Source organism: Euprymna scolopes, chromosome 10, assembly GCF_053919585.1.
Source record: "Euprymna scolopes isolate OS-2025 chromosome 10, ASM5391958v1, whole genome shotgun sequence".
In the NCBI taxonomy this organism is placed as follows: domain Eukaryota; kingdom Metazoa; phylum Mollusca; class Cephalopoda; order Sepiida; family Sepiolidae; genus Euprymna; species Euprymna scolopes.
This window is the reverse complement of record NC_136491.1, coordinates 93,507,735-93,525,985: the sequence shown is the minus strand read 5'-3', so window position 1 is coordinate 93,525,985 and position 18,251 is coordinate 93,507,735. Positions and strand designations below refer to the sequence as shown.

The 18,251-nt window shown below is 33.9% G+C and overlaps 1 protein-coding gene across 2 annotated transcripts in view; it reads left to right on the top strand.

The window, feature by feature from the left end:
* The window catches only part of LOC145286141 (rab-like protein 3), a 197,096-nt gene that overhangs the window by 55,097 nt on the left and 123,748 nt on the right, over nt 1–18,251 (top strand). For both annotated transcript variants that reach the window (XM_080134864.1, XM_080134863.1), the window contains exon 2: nt 9,177–9,268. In XM_080134864.1, coding sequence (XP_079990990.1) covers nt 9,177–9,268 — 92 coding nt within the window. The remainder of the gene's footprint in view (nt 1–9,176; nt 9,269–18,251) is intronic.

The following is an 18,251-nucleotide window of genomic DNA, read 5'->3' as shown; positions in this document are numbered from 1 at the left end:
ATGTAGGTAATAGATCTCTCAATTAACCATGGTTTGCTTTCCATGCCACAATAACTTGAAAAGTATATGCACTAGAAATACTTGTGAGGTCTCCAGGAGTGGAAGCATTAATGGACGGTAAAGAATGAGTGGCATAACATTTGCCAACCTATGCAAAACAGATAGATGTAAACATTGTAAAAAAAAAGAAAAAAACATGTTACTCAAACATTAAACAATATTGCCATCAAAACAATGCCAAAAACTTCAACAAACCCCACAGAAAAAAAAGTCCCTGGTTTAATGAAACATGCAAAATAGCTGCCAAAGAAAGGAAAAAAAACACTTAAAACGTTCAAACAAAACTGAACAGTAATTAACCAAGAAAAATATAGAGAAGCACATACCAAAGCAAGGTACACTATAAATCAAAATAAAGAAACATTTTGGAAAGGCTACATTTTATAACTAAATAAGCAAACACCAACTAAAAAACATAGAATATAATAAGAAAAATAGCAGGAAAGGAAACACAAAACATAAATTACTTAACTAAAATTGATGGAACAAAATTTATAGAGAAAAAAAAAGAAATAACTAATCTACTAGTAACAAACAAACATATAACATACCATTCAACATAAAAGAATTGAAAAGGGGCAATTAAAAAAAGTAGATACTCTAAGTCCAGATGATATGCATTACCAATTCCTAAAGCAATTAACAGAATCATCTTTTAAAGTACTACTTGATATATACAATAAAATATGGAATACAGGAGAAATACCAAAATCCTGGTTTGAATCAACTATTTTACCAATTGTTAAACCAAATAAAGATCCAATTAACCCAAGTAGTTACAGACTTATAGCCCTAACCAGCTGCCTTTCCAAAACCATGTAAAGAATAAACAACCGGTTAATGTGGTACCTGTAAAAAAAAAAACAACCTATCAAAATACCAGAGTGGTTGCAGACATAAACAAAGTACAAATGATCAGATAGTACGACTTGAATCATTAATTTGAGACAGTTTTGTACATGGACATCGTGTGGTGGCAGTATTTTTGTGACATCCAAAAGGTGTACGATACACTATGGAGTGATGAGATTTCAAGATGTACACAATATGGGAATAAGAGGAAATCTGGCAATGCTCACACATAACTTCTCACAGATATTACAAAGCACGACAGGGAAATACACTCTCAGACCAATATGAACAAGAAGCAGGAGTACCACAAGAAAGTGTACTATCCATCACCTTATTCCTAATAAAAATAACTGAAATAATAAAAATAGCCAACACGGGATTTGAAAAATAGCTATTCATAGATGAATTTTCAAATGCCTCTTTTTCACCAAACATGCCAACAATATAAAGAAAGCTACAACATTGTCTAAACAAAATAGAGAACTGGACAGACAAAAATAGATTCAAGCTAGCTAAAAACAGAACTGTTTGTATTCATTTCTGTAGAAAACAAAAATATCATCTAGACCCACAACTACAAATACAAGGAGACACAAGAGTACAACATACAAAACTTTTAGGTGTCACACTAGACAACAAACTTAGTTTTAATACACATATCAATAACTTGAAACAAAAATGCCAAAAAGCAATCGAAATCTTGAAAGTAATATCAAAAACAGACTGGAGAGCAGACCAGGACACAATGCTAAAAATATATCAGGCACATATTAGATCAAAATTAGACTATGGGTGCATCACATATAGCTCTACCTGTAAATCCTATCCGAAAAAATTAACAACTATACAAAACCAAAGATTAAGACATAGTTTGGGAGCATACCGAACATCACTCATGGAAAGCCTATACATAGAAGCCAACGAACCTCCTCTACATTTAAGATGGCAGAAATTAGCAATACAATACACAATAAAACTACAAAGTAATCCAAACAATCTAACACATGAGAAAACCTTTAACCTTCAATATACAAACTTTTACACCAGCAAACCGAAAAACATACCCTCTTTTGGGCATTGTATCAAAGAAATAACTCAAATTAATGAAAACCCTAATAGCATAGTCACACACAAAGTAACATGGACATTGAAAAACCGAAGCACTGATCTAACTCTTGCTAAACACAAAAAAAATAATATAAACAGCCTAATAAATGGAAGCCAGTTTGGTGAACTTAGAAAAAAGTATCTACAATACAAATAAATATACATGGATGGAACTAAAACAACAAAAGGAACAGGTGCAGCATATACAGATGGACAAAACCATCTCCAAATAAGACTCCCCATCGACACATTAATATATACAGTGGAATTACAGGCCATCAAAATGGCACTTGAACTAATAAAAAGCAGCAATGCGAAAAAGTTTATTATATACACTGATTCTTTGTCATACGTGTTGGCTTTAAGAAGAAAACTCAAACACTCCTACATAATAGACATAAGGAATGAATACAATAAAATGAATGAAAAAGGAAAAGAGGTTGTCCTAGCCTGAATAACAAGTCATGTTGGTATATCAGGCAATGAAAGATTTTATAAATTAGGCAAAGAAGCTATATGCAGGAATATAACAAACATCAAAATTCCATACACCGATTTCAGTAGAAAGATAAAGGAATACAACAGAAGTGGCCAGCAGAATGGGATACGTGTAACCGAAATAAATTACATGAACACTAACCTACAATTAAGGAAAACAAAACAAATAAAAGGACGAAAGGAAAACATTGTTCTGAACAGAATTAGAATTAGACACTAAACTAACACACTTGCACTTGATTGAAGCTGCAGAAAAGCCGAAATGCACATTCTGTGACCAGCAAATGATGATAAAGCATATGCTAATGGAATGCTGGAAATAGATATTAGAAACAAATATTATGCAGCATATAGACTTGAGGAATTATTTCATAAGGTGGCACTACACCAGATAATCAAGTATTTAAAAAAAAAAAAAAATACAACTCTTTAAATTATTCTAAACAATATTGATAAAACCTTGAAAACAACCAAAAGTTTAGACACATAACTTTGATAATAATTAAAAATTTATGCAACCCAAAAGTAAAAAAAAAAAAAAAACTGTCCCAATTCAATAAATGATTTCACATTAAATGACCCACAATGGTTGATATGCCATAAAACACCAACCAACCAATCCTTGTTGCAGTTGATTTTGTCCCCTGTCACCTGTTCATACCATCTTATTTCCATATCAACATCTAGTCTTGGCACTGTTCATTACAAGTACAGTCACATTCTCCGCATAGGCAGGGCACTTAATCGGGCAAGTACCAGGCAAAGTAATACCACAAAGAACTGGATTCACTCTAAGCCTGTAAAAGAAAGGTTCCAATGTAAGCTCATAAAACTTTGAAAGTGGACATCTCGACAAGAGTGGAACTGAGAATCAAATCCAACCAAGGAAAGAACCGCCTCTAGGTAACGATGATCGACCCTATCGAAAGCTTTGGACTGATCTAAATTTGTCAGCGTGGCTTTAGGATCGACTTTTTCTATAGTGAAATATATCGTGTGCAACTTATTCTGGATTTTCCAGCCCTTAACAGAACAAGTCTGTTTGGAACTTATAAGTTGATTCAAGACAAGTTGCAGATGATTTACTAAACTCTGTATTTATCATTGTTGAGGGCTGAAATTACCTGTACCATCCCTACCATTTTTATCGTTGTGCAGCAATTTAGTTATACCCTGGTAAAATACTGAAGTATGAGACTTGTTCTTAAACCAGGAGTTGTACGATATGGCTAACAAAGAGATAAAAATGGTAACAGCCACAAATATAATCCGGAGGGGAGACTATCAATTCCAGGAGTTCTGTTCAGCTCAACCTGCTTCAGGGCCTCCAGAACTTCATTTTTTTATGCAACCTTCACACCTAACAGCTTTGGTCACTTCGAGATGAGAAAAGTCAACTAAATATCAAACTGAGCCATTATCAAACCATGCTCCTTGGTAAAGAGATCCTGCAAATAAAAGCAAAAACCTCTGAAGATCCCGTGATTTGTAGTCACAGTTCGTCCATCTGGCAATGTGACACTGACGATGTGTCGACCAGCAGACTATAAATGCTACTCTGCATGAAATGAAGCGGCTATGTTTGTTGCCTTGTGTGCTAACGTGGGGACATGTATTCTCTCGGTCTTTATATTAAGTCAAAGAGTTTATTATGAATTTTAATATGTAATTGAGTAAATGTGTGTGTGTGTGTGTGTGTACTATTGCAAATTGTTCCTTTATAATTTGTGTGTGTAAATCGTTAATATATAAGATGTGTGAACGATTAGTAGTCTGGCCATGTTTTGGCCGACTAGACTAGAAAGTGTGTGTGAATATAGGTTAGGCTTGCCTTTATGTCTAAGGCTAGGGGAGGAAAGTTTTATGATTATTGTGAAGTGTGTATGTATTTTATGCATGGATACCAATTTATGCTGAGGTTCTTCTAATGTGTTTGAGCTGCAGGTAAGGTTTGATGTCAGTTGGTCAGGGACAATGACATGCTTAGAAGAACCTTGCCCTAACTGCCCCATAGCTATGACCTTGTAAAAAACTTAATTCTTTTATTTTCTTTGCTAGCCAATTGGATTCTATGTGATTACTTTTGAGAACAATTTCATATTAATTTGATTTTGTATCCTGAACAAAAATATTAACATCAAAATGCTGATTAACTTAGATTTGTTCTTCTAATGTTATATATGCCCATGGCAATTGGCTGTGTTAAATGAGTGTATGAATAATGAAGAATCTAATTGGCTAACTAGCAAATTTGGCACTAAGTCTATATATATATAAACATGCAGCAACAGCGCTTCTATGCAATAGTTTGATGAATCCTCACGAGGATGAAATTCGGAAAATTCTGTGTAGCTTAATTGCCATATATTTTCATATCTCTATTAATAGAACGGTAGATGTATGTATGTCTGTAAATATTTAACACATAAACTCTTAAACTACTGGTCATATACACTGAAATTAACAGGAAATAGTAATCATACACCAAGGATGGTTTATAACAAAAATTTTTTGGATGGATGAATAACGCATACAGAAATATGTCGGCAAGTTGAAAGGCAAAATGTTCATTTCAACTCGCCGACATATTTCTATTACTTTTGCACATGTGCAAATTCATTCATAACTTGAAGTGGTTTGATTTAAAATTTTTCTTTGTATTGAGCACTGAAGTAAATATGCATAAAATTATACTTTTGTATATTAATTTATGTGATTAAATGAAGTAGTCATATATATATATATATATACACACACACACACACACACACACTAGTGAGGAGTGCCCAGCCTTGCCCGGTCATAAAATACACTTAATATATTTTAATTCCTGCAGATTTTATATTTATTACTAGTGGGGTTGCCCGGGTGTGTTGCGGTGGAGTAGTAAGGGTGGGAATAAAAAGCAGCCTGATGGGGGGGGGGGCAACAGGGTGGAGAGAGGTGTTAAAAAAAAGTGGTAGTACACAGGCAGGCTTGGACCTGTAACGCAAAGGAGGGAAAGAATGTGTGAAAAAAAATGTAACGCATTAGCTGATGCTGCCATCGCGCAAGCAGAAGTTGCGTGCGTCGAATTAAAGCCAATTAAGTCAATCGAATGTACAATGGTTTAAATGCTTGGTATTTATTTGCTTCCCCACTAAAGCAAATTAGACACAAGGTCGTTTTAATGTGGGGGAAAACCAGCTCCCCCCAAAAAGATAGGTAATTGTCTCAGTATGAAGGGTTTCCCCTACATTGACCAAGGACCAATTAACTTAAGTTTGCCGCTTTTTCAAACACTTTCGCTTTATACGAAAAAGCCAAGCAAACACCCGAGATGATGCCACGGTGGGAATTTTGTTTAACTCGATCAAAAAAAAAAAAAGGAGGGGAAAGAAAGGATGTCCGTTTGCGAATCTGAGATATCACGCTCCGAGAAGTATGCAAAAACTTCTCGCGGAATCTAACAGACGCCAGAACCCCGATGCAAAAAGACTTTCGTGGACATACACAAACGCTCGCACCCATTTTGCCTTTTATATAATAGACTAGCGGAGGTGCCCGGTGTTGCCTGGGTTTTTGGAAAAAAAAAGTGTTAGTAGGCAGGCTCGAACCCGTGACGTGAAGGCAGAAAAGAAAGTGAAAGAAAAACTGAGATCTTATCGCTATGCTACGAGGCGAGAGGAAGTGAAAGCGTTCAAATTTAACGATTAAAAATAACTTGGGTGCCATCAGCTAGAATCAAAACATTTAACGCTTCAGAAACGTTCCCTACTGTTTGAGCTATCATAAAGATTAGAATAAGGATTCTGCTCACAAGATTTAGTATCGTTATGTCATACTGCAAAAACTAAGCAACATTGAGCCTGACTGGTACCAGATGGGAGGACTAGAAGTCAAGTGTGTGGAGATATATATATATATATATATATATATAAGAGAGAGAGAGACAAAATGTCAAAGAAAACAAAAAAATGAGTATATATGATGAACGTTTGGTAGGGGCAGGTGCTGGAGAAGTCATCTAATGAATGTGTGTGTGTATATATATATATATATATATATATATATATAATGTATCTTAGAGGCAAACTGTCAAAAAGAGACTTTTGGAATCTAATGCATTTTAATATTGTTTTTTACATCATCAGAGATAAAATGATAACAATTTTTATTGTGCTGAAAGTAATTTTTTGGTAAACCAAGGTTAACCCGTGTTAATGGTCCGGTGTAAACATGGCCAGGGTGATCACTTGGGGAGGGCTAGAAGTCATCTAGTGTAATGTGTGTGTATTATATGGTAAAGAGATAAAATGTTAAAAAAAAACAAAACTTGTTCAGTTTATATGGTGAACATTTGGGAGTACTAGGTGTTGAAGTCATCTAACGTGTGCGTGTGTGTGTGTGTATATATATGTATATATATATATAAAGCTGAATGTCTGTGTGTGTGTGTGTCTGGTCACGAATAGGCTCCTATATGGTTGACTATTTTAAAAAACTGATTACATATAATGATAGATGTATCGAGACACAGGAATGGGTATGTTTGATCTGGCAGAACAGTGGTTCATTAAAATTGTGGGGTCTGCATTCACGCCTGGTCCACAAAGTATGGAAATAAAAAATTTAAAAATTAAAAAAAAACGTTTACAAGTGTTTTTGATATAGATGTACATAAGAATACTTTGATAAGTATGTTTAATTTAAATAGGGATAGTATAATAAAATTGTGGGGTCTGTGTTCGCGCCTGGCCTCCATAGAATGAAAATAGGCACGAACTTTAATAAAGACTTTTCATATCTATCTGTGTAAGTATAATTTGATAATTGTTTCTGTTTGAAGAAATACGGTATAATAAAATTATGGGGTGTTCGTTCGCACCTGACCTCCAAAGAATGGAAATATGTCACAAAGTTTAACAAGGTTTTTTAATATAGATCCACAGAATATTGTGATAAGTGTTTCAGTGTGAACAGGTATGGTATAATAAATTATGGGCTTTATCTATTTTATTTTAACTTTCATCATATTTTGCCTTGGTTTTGATACCCCAAAATGCAACCCAAATTTACAATCCTTCCTTTTCATAACCTATCATACTTTCATAAATCAGAGTCCATTTTCTGCAGGCTGTTTTTGAACCCAGCCAACGACGGGTACTTTTGCTAGTATATATATATATATATATATATATATATATATATATGAGAGAGAGAGACAAAATGTAAAAAAAGAAAAAAAAGACCATCTTATTTGTTACATCAGAGATAAAATGATAACCATTTATATTTATTTATTATTTATTTTTAAACAAAAGTTAACCCATGTTAGTGGCCAGGTGAGTCTGTGATGTGTCATCTGTTTATAAAATATGGCAGTTACTAAAACTGATGTCTATGGTGTAAACTTTTTCTCTTCTATGTTATGTAAACAAATAATTTCTAGCAAACTAAGCAACATTGAGCCTGATCAGAACGTTTGGGAGGGCTAGGTGCTTTATGTAGGATAACGTCAACAGCTCTCTGCAAGAACTGTAAAAAAAAAAAAAAATAGCATTGTGACATCCTCTGAAGGGTATATAAAAGCAACTGAGAATTACTTATGAATTCGATATTCCCATGAAACTTCTTCCTTCGGAGGATGAAGGTTCAACCAGTATAGCATGACTGCCACTTCAGTTCTAGGTTTCTTTATACTCGATTGCTAATATGAGCCAACCTTTGTAAAACATTTACTCTTTCTATTTGTCCAATAAAAAGTGAACATTTTGTTTTTGATGGTATACTGAATAGTACAAAACACCTCAAGTTTCTAAGAAAAAATTTTTTTTTTTCATTTCACCATAATTTTGTCTTTCAGGTATATTTATTTAGGTATATCTCAGATTTGTTTATTTGGTTATAGTCAAAATTATCTGCTGTTTTTTTATATTGTAAGCCGAGGATCACCAGTGTTGTAAGTATTAGTGTCTCTTAGTTAATTTGATTAACTTAAATAAAGAATACTTAACAACTAACTAGACTGCGCCCGAGTACAAATATGCATATTTATGAAATACATTGATAAATGCAGAGAATATACAACATTCATCGTGACAAAACAATACAAATATTCATTAACTCACCACCTGGGTGGAATCTCTATCTTAGATGGGACGAGGATATTTTATCAATAAAAACAATATTTAAATACATTCATCATAGTTACTTACTCTCTCATGCAAGTACTAAGTAACATGAAATTTTAGCATTATTTTTCTTTTGTACTAACTATAAAGCAGTAGAATCTAGGTAAAGATGAAAATTGACATATCCAGGTACTTTACCAATACCGCTCTAGCAGTAGGTATAAACTAGTTTCATTCTATAAATTAGCAAATATTTTGTAGATAATGTGACATGGCAAACATCATGGCAGTAAACACAGAAATGGCACTGTGTATGTAAGACACATACTCACATAAGTGTGAGCCTTGAGGGTATAACAAACTGGATTTTTGAGTATAGGGAGTCTTGATCTGCGAGTTGACCGGATCCCAGCATGTCATATGTTTTGGTATCAACCGCCATTGTAAAAGAAGTAGAGGAGGAAGAAGACAACGAAACAAAAAAAATCCCACACACATTTGTAGTTTGAAGACAGTTGATTTGATACAGTATTTTCTCTTTTTCAGGTGTTGGCAAAACATCACTGGTTCAACTCATTTGTCACAATGAAGTCACAGTTGATCCAGGTTATACGATTGGATGCTCTGTGGATGTTGCAGTAAGTTACATAACCAACATTAAACTCATTTCTATTTTGATAACTTCTTTTTCAAATACTTCTAACTTAACTAAGTATAAAACAATATGCTATAGTTACAGACTTAACTTAAATTTATTAATTAAAACCGTAACATATTAGTTAGTAGTAAAGATGACCACACTTTGTATGGGACTTTGCTGCATGCTCGGGTACCCACTTCATGAGCACTCTTGCAGTAAGTGGATGTTGTAAGATCCAAACCAAATATGACCTTAATCTTTTACCCTGAAAAATTATGTGCACCATCCCTAAGTTGGAGACCATCATCATGTCAGGTTTGGTCATAATCGGTTCAGTGGTATGGGTTGTAGGAGAGTTGTACACACACACATACACATGAACACTTGTTAAGTGTTGTGGCATTATGTTGAACAAAGATGGTGGGATAGTTCAATTCAGATCCTGACTGTAATTTGCAGTAACCAAGATGGTGGCCATGAATCAAATGCGGTCTGTGACGTATTTAGCAGCGAACTGATTGAATCCCAAATTTGACAATTTTTATCCTAACTTAGGAAGGTTTTCATTGGTTGTTTAGCACAGCCGGTGGTTATAAAAATGATTGGTGAATTTATTCGTCTCATATCCCCATTAGGAGTCAAAAACATTTTACGCACTCCCTATTTTTTTATATAATGGAAATCGTTGTAAGAAAATAATAAAGAACACAAGAGTTCTATGCTCAGTTGGTCAAGTCCAAAGTAGCTGAGCAGCGACTTGGTACCCACCAGTTTTGGCAAATAGCAAACAGAATCCTGAACAGAAGCGTGTGCTCTATCCCAACTATCATCAATGGACCTGAGGTAATCTCCTCAGTATCAGACAAAGCCAAACTCTTTGCCAAGAACTTTGCAGCTAATTCTACCCTTTGCGACCAAGGCCGCCAACCCCCAATATTTCCTCCTGTATCAGAAAACATGCTATGTGATATACATATATCTGTATGTGATGTTGCCAAGCTAATCAAAAACCTTGATTCCAGTAAAGCAACCGGCCCTGACGGTATTCTAATTATAGTACTCAAGAAAATTCAACCAGAACTAGCGCCCATACTTACAAAACTGTTTAAATGTTGTCTTAAGGAGAATTGCTTCCCATCACCCTGGAAAATCTCATCAGTATGCCCTGTATTTAAGAATTCAGGTGATCACTCATCTCCCTCTCAGTACAGGCCAATAAGTCTCCTGTGCATCATGAGTAAGTTGCTGGAATCTGTTAAATACAGAAGTAATTAACCGTCTCAGCAAAAATAACCTTCTTAGTGACACTCAATATGGTTTCCATTCTGCTAGATCTACAGCAGATGTGACAGTTATATCTCATAGGATTAGCAAATCTCTCGACGGAGGCAACCTTTCTAGGGCAATTGCTCTTGACATATCTAAGGCCTTTGATAGGGTATGGCATAATGGTTTACTTCACAAAATCTCTAGCTATGGTATAGCTGGAAATGTCTTAATTATTAAATCATTTCTTTCTGATAGGCTCATAAGAGTAGTAGTTGATGGGCAAAAATCAGAAGCTCACAGTATTAATGCTGAAGTCCCTCAGGGTTCCATCCTGGGCCCAACTCTTTTTCTGATCTACATTAATTATCTTCCAAATCACATCCTTACATCATTTGTAGACATTTATGCTAGCACATCGAAGACAGTAAACGACCAAGTTCTCTCCAATTCTCTCTCCTCGAACACGTGGTACAATGGGAAAGGAGTGGCTGGTTACTTTTAATGCATCTAAAACCAAGTTTCTCTCTTTACATCATCAACGTTCTGATCCACATCTGCCATCAATTGAAATGAATGGCTCTCGTCTTGAGGAGGCCTCAAGTTTTGACAAACTTCTGGGCTTGACCTTTACTCCTGATTTTAAATGGAACACGTACATCAAATCTGTTGCTGAGGCCGCTGGAAAAATGGTGGGATCCTTCTATCAATCCAATAGATATCTCACTGCTGATGTAATTCTCTATCTATATAAGAGCCAGGTACATCTAAGGATGGAATACTGTTGCCACATCTGGGCAGGAGCTGCTAGAAAGGACTTGTCCTGCCTTGATAGGGTTCAAAATAGACTTTGTAGCCTCGTAGGAGATGTCCTTTTCTCTTCCCTGTAACCTCTATCTTACAGAAGAGATGTTGCGAGTTTGTCTCTGCTATATCGTTATTTTCATGGAAAGTGTTTGACTGAGCTTCAGTCTATCGTCCCCCCTCGCCAAACTTTCACAAGAAACATTTGTCTAGCTGAAAACACTATCAATAATTCTCCCCACTCTTTATCTGTGCCTAAACCTAAACGTAGATTCCATGAACAAAGCTTCTTTCTTAGAACTGCACGCCTGTGGAATTGTCTTCCGTTTTCCTGCTTTCCAGCTGACTACAATATGGTTGTTTTCAAGTCTAACGTAAACAAGTTCTTGATGAGCCGTTCCACTTGTTAACAAATTTATCGAATTTCCATTACTAACGATTACTATATTGTCCAATTTCTACTGTATACTCTTTAACCCTTACCCTCGAGTGGCCTCTTGGCCTTAATAAGTGGTGATACCTATGTAAAAAAAAAAAAAAAAAAAATCCTTTCGGATTCAATTTTGGTTTGACTTGAGAAAAGGAAAGAAAAATAAATAAATGAAAATAAAAAACAAATAAATGAACAAATAAAAATAAACCAATAAAATAACTTTTTCTTGGGGGGGGGCGGAATTTGTCTTTATTCTCATTGGTCAAAAGAAATTAATATATTGGTATAATGTGTGCAAAAAGAAGCTTTTTTTTTTTTATACCTATAAAAATAAACACTTTTCAGATATATATAAACATACAAATAGAATGCTTTTCAAATACATATAAACATATGCACAAAAATTCATAAATATACATTTTTGTTTTTAACGAATGTTTGCCAAAAAAGAAGATACAAAAAAAAATTATTTGACAAAAGGAAATTTACAAGTTTTTAACAAGTAACTTTGTTTTTTTTTTTGTTTTTTTTTTTTTACAAAAACTGGAAACATTATGTTAGGTATTAGTTGGTTAGTAAGGTAGAAATGGTCGCAGTTTAACGTCGTGCCTGGTACAATTTTTTTTTTGTGTGATTTCGACTGTTCATGCTTCTCTTTTGAGGTTTCTGAAAAGAGAGTTATTCATAATTAGATTCCAGAAAGTTTGGTTATAAAATGTTTTAATTTTATTCTTTTTATAGGTTTAGTGAAAATGTCGGCTATATTATTCTCAGACGTCGCATAAGTAAAAAATCTAATACTCTTACTTATTTCATTCCTTATAAAAGGATATCTAATATCAATATGCTTCGACCTTTGATGAATCATAGAATTATTTGCTAATAAGATATTGATAATAAGATTATTTGATAAGATACTGCTTTGATTGTCACAATAGATTACTATAGGTTTTTTACTTAGATCTGGTTTTAAAATAGATTTTAGAAGGGTGTTCAGAAAAATTGCCTCCTGCGCGGAATGGGTAAGAGCCACATATTCTGCTTCACAAGTAGAAAGGCTAACAATTTGTTGCTTTTTAGTTTTCCAAGAGATCATAGGTTCAGTCTCTGACAGTCTGAAACAATACTCCGTTATACTTTTTCTATCCTCAGTTACCCCAATCTGAATCTGAAAATCCTTCTAAATTTAGAAGATGTGTAGACTTTTTAAATATTAAAGATTGTTCCTTGGTTCCTTTTAGGTAACGAAGGATTTGTTTTGCACAATTAAGGTCCTTAATTGTCGGTTTCAATAAGTTTTGAGACAGGAGTTTTACACTGTTTGCAATCTTGCATTCCGAACTTGAGCAAAATTTTTTCAACGTACCATGATTGGTTCATAGTTATAGTCTCATTTTCACAGGTAAATTTTATACTGAGAAACCATGACAGTTGTCCAAGATCGGCCATCTTAAATTTTTTATTTAGTTCATTTTTAACATCTTTTAAAGTGTTGTCACAGTTTGAGGCAAGTAATATATCGTCAACCCAAAAAAACAAAATCAACAGTTTATTACCTACATTTTTGGTATACATGCACACGTCTACGGGACATTGCTTGAATTCCTGTTCTATTAAATAATTATGGAGTGTTAAATTCCAATTGTGTGCACTTTGTTTTAGTCCATATAACGATTTATTCAATTTCCCCACCCAATTTTTATTTTTCATTTTAAATCCCTCTGGAGAGTAAATATAGATTTCACAGTCAATCAGAGCATTTAAATAAGCATTTTTTACATCCATTTGATGTATTTTTAAATTGTATTGAGCGGCAAGTTGTAATAAAATTCTAATTGTCATTAAAGTTGTCATTGGTGAAAATGTTGCAAAATATTCCACTCCAGAAATTTGTGAAAAACCTTTTGCAACAAATCTTGCTTTAAAAGTTTCACTGCCAGAAGCTGTGATTTTTTTTTTTTTTTTTTTTTTTTTTGAAAAAACCCAGCGTGAAGAAATTATATTTTTATCTGTTGGTTTTTCCACTATTTCGTAGGTGTTACTTTCCGATAAAGCTTTCAATTCGGATATTATAGCTTGTTCCCATTCTTGGTGATTTTCTGAATTAATCGCCTCATTATAACTTTCCGATGTGCTGTTCAACAAGTAACAGTAATGCACTGCGTAATCTTATATCTTTTCAATTTGTAAGAAGTCTGGCCTTTTTCGCTCCCTTATTGGGTATCGATGTGTCTGGTTAAAATTTTCATCAAAAGTTCTACTGTAATTGTCGTCGTTATTAATATTTTCATTGTGATCGATTAAGATGCTAGGTAATATTTCACGTTTTTCATCCACTGAATCACCATTTTTTAAAATTTAATGTATCATTGAATTTTACACATCTAACCCTTTTTATGGCATTTTGGGTTGGAAAGTAGATTATATATGCTGGACTGTTTTTATCGTAACCTATGAAAATACCTTTTTCGCTTTTAGTATTTAGTTCACTGGTGTTTTCTATAAATGCAAAACAATGAGAACCAAATAGATGCATTCGGTTCATTTTAGATTTTACACCGCAAAACGCTTCATACAGCATTTTGCCTAGTCTTTTATTGAACAATCTATTTCTGGTATATGCTGCTGCCATTAAAGCGTACGTCCATAAGCTATGTGTTAATTTCGATTCGATAAGTAAGCATCTTGTCATCTCAAAAAGGGTTCGCCATGCCCTTTCAGCGGTGCCATTTTGGAAGGGAGAATACAGTGCAGATTTCTCGTGCTTAATACCATGGTTAATTAATAGAAGTTCAAAGTCTTTACTAGTAAATTCAGTCCCATTGTCTGAGCAAATACATTTTACTGAGCCATACAGGGCAATATCCGCTAAATATTTCTTAGTGGCGAGGATAGTGTCGGATTTGTTTTTTAGAAAATAAACTAGAATTAAACGGGGAAAAATCATCAATAAAGTTCAAAACGTACCTTAGATTATTTTTCCCCATCAGGCTGATCGAACCTGCTAAGTCACAATGCACAAATGAGAGAATTTTCGTAGCTTTTTTGTCTGGCGTTCGGCTTATATATTTTGTCATTTTCCTCTGTGCACACACATCACAATTTGGGAGATCATCTGAAGGTATTATTTTCATGCCTTCGACTACATTTGATAATATCAGCTGTATTGCAGTGTCCTAGAATTTTATGCCAGGTTTCCAAGTCGTGAAAGACAGTTTCTGAGGGAACCATACTTTTTAAATAATATAGTCAGCCATTTTCTTTAATGTCAAATACAGTTCCATTGGGGTATATCAATTTTGACTTGTTTTGGACAAGCTTTATATTCGCGCCTTGTTTAATTGCAGCCTGCATGGAAAATATGTCTTTCGCAAATGTCGGTATGAACAGCATTTTTTTTTTTTTTTTTAGAATACAGTTACAGATTTCGCCTTTATTATTTTTTAGGGATATTTTAGCATCATCTCTTTTCAAGACTATATCATTTATTTGACTACCATCGGCAAGTTCGATAAAATGACTTTATGGATTAAAGTTTGAATCAAAATTAATAAAATCAGATTCCTTGATGATAACGTGTGCTGTAGTACCACAGTCTAGAAGGAGATTTTTACCGTTTGTGGTATTATCAAAGTTACATGTGAATAGAAATGTATGTTCTTTAAAGTTCTCAACGTTTTTTATGGAGTCCATTTTAGAGCGTTTATATCGACATTGGAAACTTTTGTGGTTGGGTCATCCACAATTATAGCAGATAATTTTATTCTTTTTCTTGGGAAAATTACTTTTGGGGAAAACGTTGCGGTGAGGTGCGTAATTTGGTGAAGTCTGTTTTCAAGAAGCATTTTTGAACTTCATAATATTGTTGGAGTTATTATTGTCCACGAGCATACGATTAGTCTCTTCGTAACTGCGTAATGCCACTTTCAATTCACTGAAATATATGGGTTTGTTTTTTTGCGTTATAACAGTTGTAAATGGTTTAAAATCGGCTGGAAGTCCCTTGAGAGTCATTGATATCAACAAGCTATCGCTTATTATTTCACCTGAGTTTTAAGGCATTGACGGTTGTTTCTGCCCTTATAACGTAGTCGGTAATAGTTTCATCCTCGTTGCGTTTCAGAGACGTTAGTTCTGTACATAGTGATATAATTTTTGGTTTCCTTTTTGATAAATAATGTTATCTTAATATGTTCAATGTTTTCCGTCCGTCATCCAAAGCATTTCTTATAATCAGAGACAGACTTCTATCGTCTAAGCATTGAATCAGTTCTGCAAAAAACAGTCGCATTCTTTTCAAGAAATTCGAGGTCGTTAGAATTCTCTGTTGAAGATTGTATCACTTTGTGTAGTTTTTGAATCCTTAGATATCCCAGAAATTTTACCTGCCACAATTCGAATTTAGATTCCGATCCGTCAAAGAAAAGACGATGGCTGGGCCCATAACCTTTTAAGTGTTGTGACATTATTTTGAACAAAGATGGCAGCGTAGTTCAGATCAGATCCTGACTGTAATTTGCAGTAACCAAGATGGTGGCCAAGAATCAAATGCGGTCTGTGACGTATTTAGCGGCGAACTGATTGAATCCAAAATTTGACAATTTTTATAATAACTTGGGAGGTTTTCATTGGTTGTTTAGCACAGCCGGTGGTTATAAAAATGATTGGAGAATTTATTCGTCTCATACCCCCATTAGGAGTCAAAAACATTTTACAATGCTACTACTTTATATATATATATATATATATATATATATATATAATGAGAGTGAGATGGTGTGTATCATCCTTATGTGGGGGACCATCATCATGCCAGGTTTGGTCATGATCAGTCCAGTGGTGTGGGCTGTAAGAGAGGTGTACACACACAAATGCTAATACTTTACGTGTGTAAATATATATATATATATATATATATATATATATATATATATATATATATAAAGATATGTCCTACCAATGATTTCCTTGCTAAAACATAATTCATCAGTATCTCTTTGGGGTCGTTGGAATTACAGATTCATCTCCACAATAACCCATATGTTACTATTTTAATTGATAAATACTAACGGGACCTGTAGAAATTCCACAGGGGACTCATTCATATGTAATATATTGATGTTGGCATTCTGTAGATGTTCAGCATAAATGGAGATGCTCTGATATTATTGTAGCTCTTTTGTTAAAACTGCAAAAGTATTTATCTAAGCTAGCAGGGATGCTCAGCATAGCCCGGTCATAAAGTACGCTTAAATATATTTTAATTCTTGCAGATTTCATATATATTATTATAGAGTTAATGTTCTATTGATTTTTATGTTGTGATTTTAAGTTGTGATTTCAAAAATAAAAAAATATCCATATGACTTTAGTGCATCAGCTTGAATCGAAACCAAAACTTTATATATGAGAGGGAGAACTTGAGTTCCTTCAGCTATAATCAAAACCAAAACTTATGAAGAATTCTTGGTAAAATTATTACAAGAAATGGAAATCCATAACAATTAAACAATAGTCACTTTGATGTAAGCGTGACACACAAAATAAATAACACACACGCTATTCTATTAATATATAGATGTTCTTCACATTATCCAGCTCGGGTTCATTTTTCTTAGCTTACTTTTTTTCAAATGCTTCTATATGTAACTTCAGTGCTGCAAGTATATAGTGAAAAAAGACTGAATTAAAAAGTTTTTTTTCTTAAACACTCTGAAAATATTCAAAAGAAACTTATTTTTTTCTATTTAAAATGTTTATCTTTTGCAGCATTATTTGATTGGTTAATTTAAGTCACATTGAGAATTTAAAAAATGTAAATTTGCAAATAAATACAAATTTTATTTTGGGAACAATTAAATAAGTAGTTGCACATAATCTCCATTTTAATACTTATCTATCTATCTATATATATATATATATATATATATATATATATATATATATATATATATATATGTAAAGTAGTAGCATTTGTGTATGTGTGTCTATATGTACAACTCTCCTACAGCCCACACCACTGAACCGATTATGACCAAACCTGACATGACGATGGTCTCTGACTTAGGGATGGTGTACAGCTTTTCAAGGTGTAAATTTAAGGTCATATTTAGTCCGGCTTTTCATAAATATTCATCACCTAGGGATGGTGCACACCGTTGGGATTGGTCAGCATCCCAGGGACTGCCACCATGGAGCCGGTCAACTTCTTTGAATTTTAATCAGATCCTCCTCCTACACCCCCATCCCTTTAACCAATTAAACAAATGTTATCCATTGTGATTTGTAACTGTTTCATTTTTTATGTGTAACTTTGATATAATCTATTTGCTTTAAAGTTCATAGTTGAATTTCAGTCACAGTTTCAGAAGGTAGTTAAAATATTTTTAAACACCTTAAGAAATACTTGTTCTTATAACATCTACTAACTGCAAGAGTGCCTGAGAAGCAGGTACCCAAGCGAAGCGTGGGTATCTTT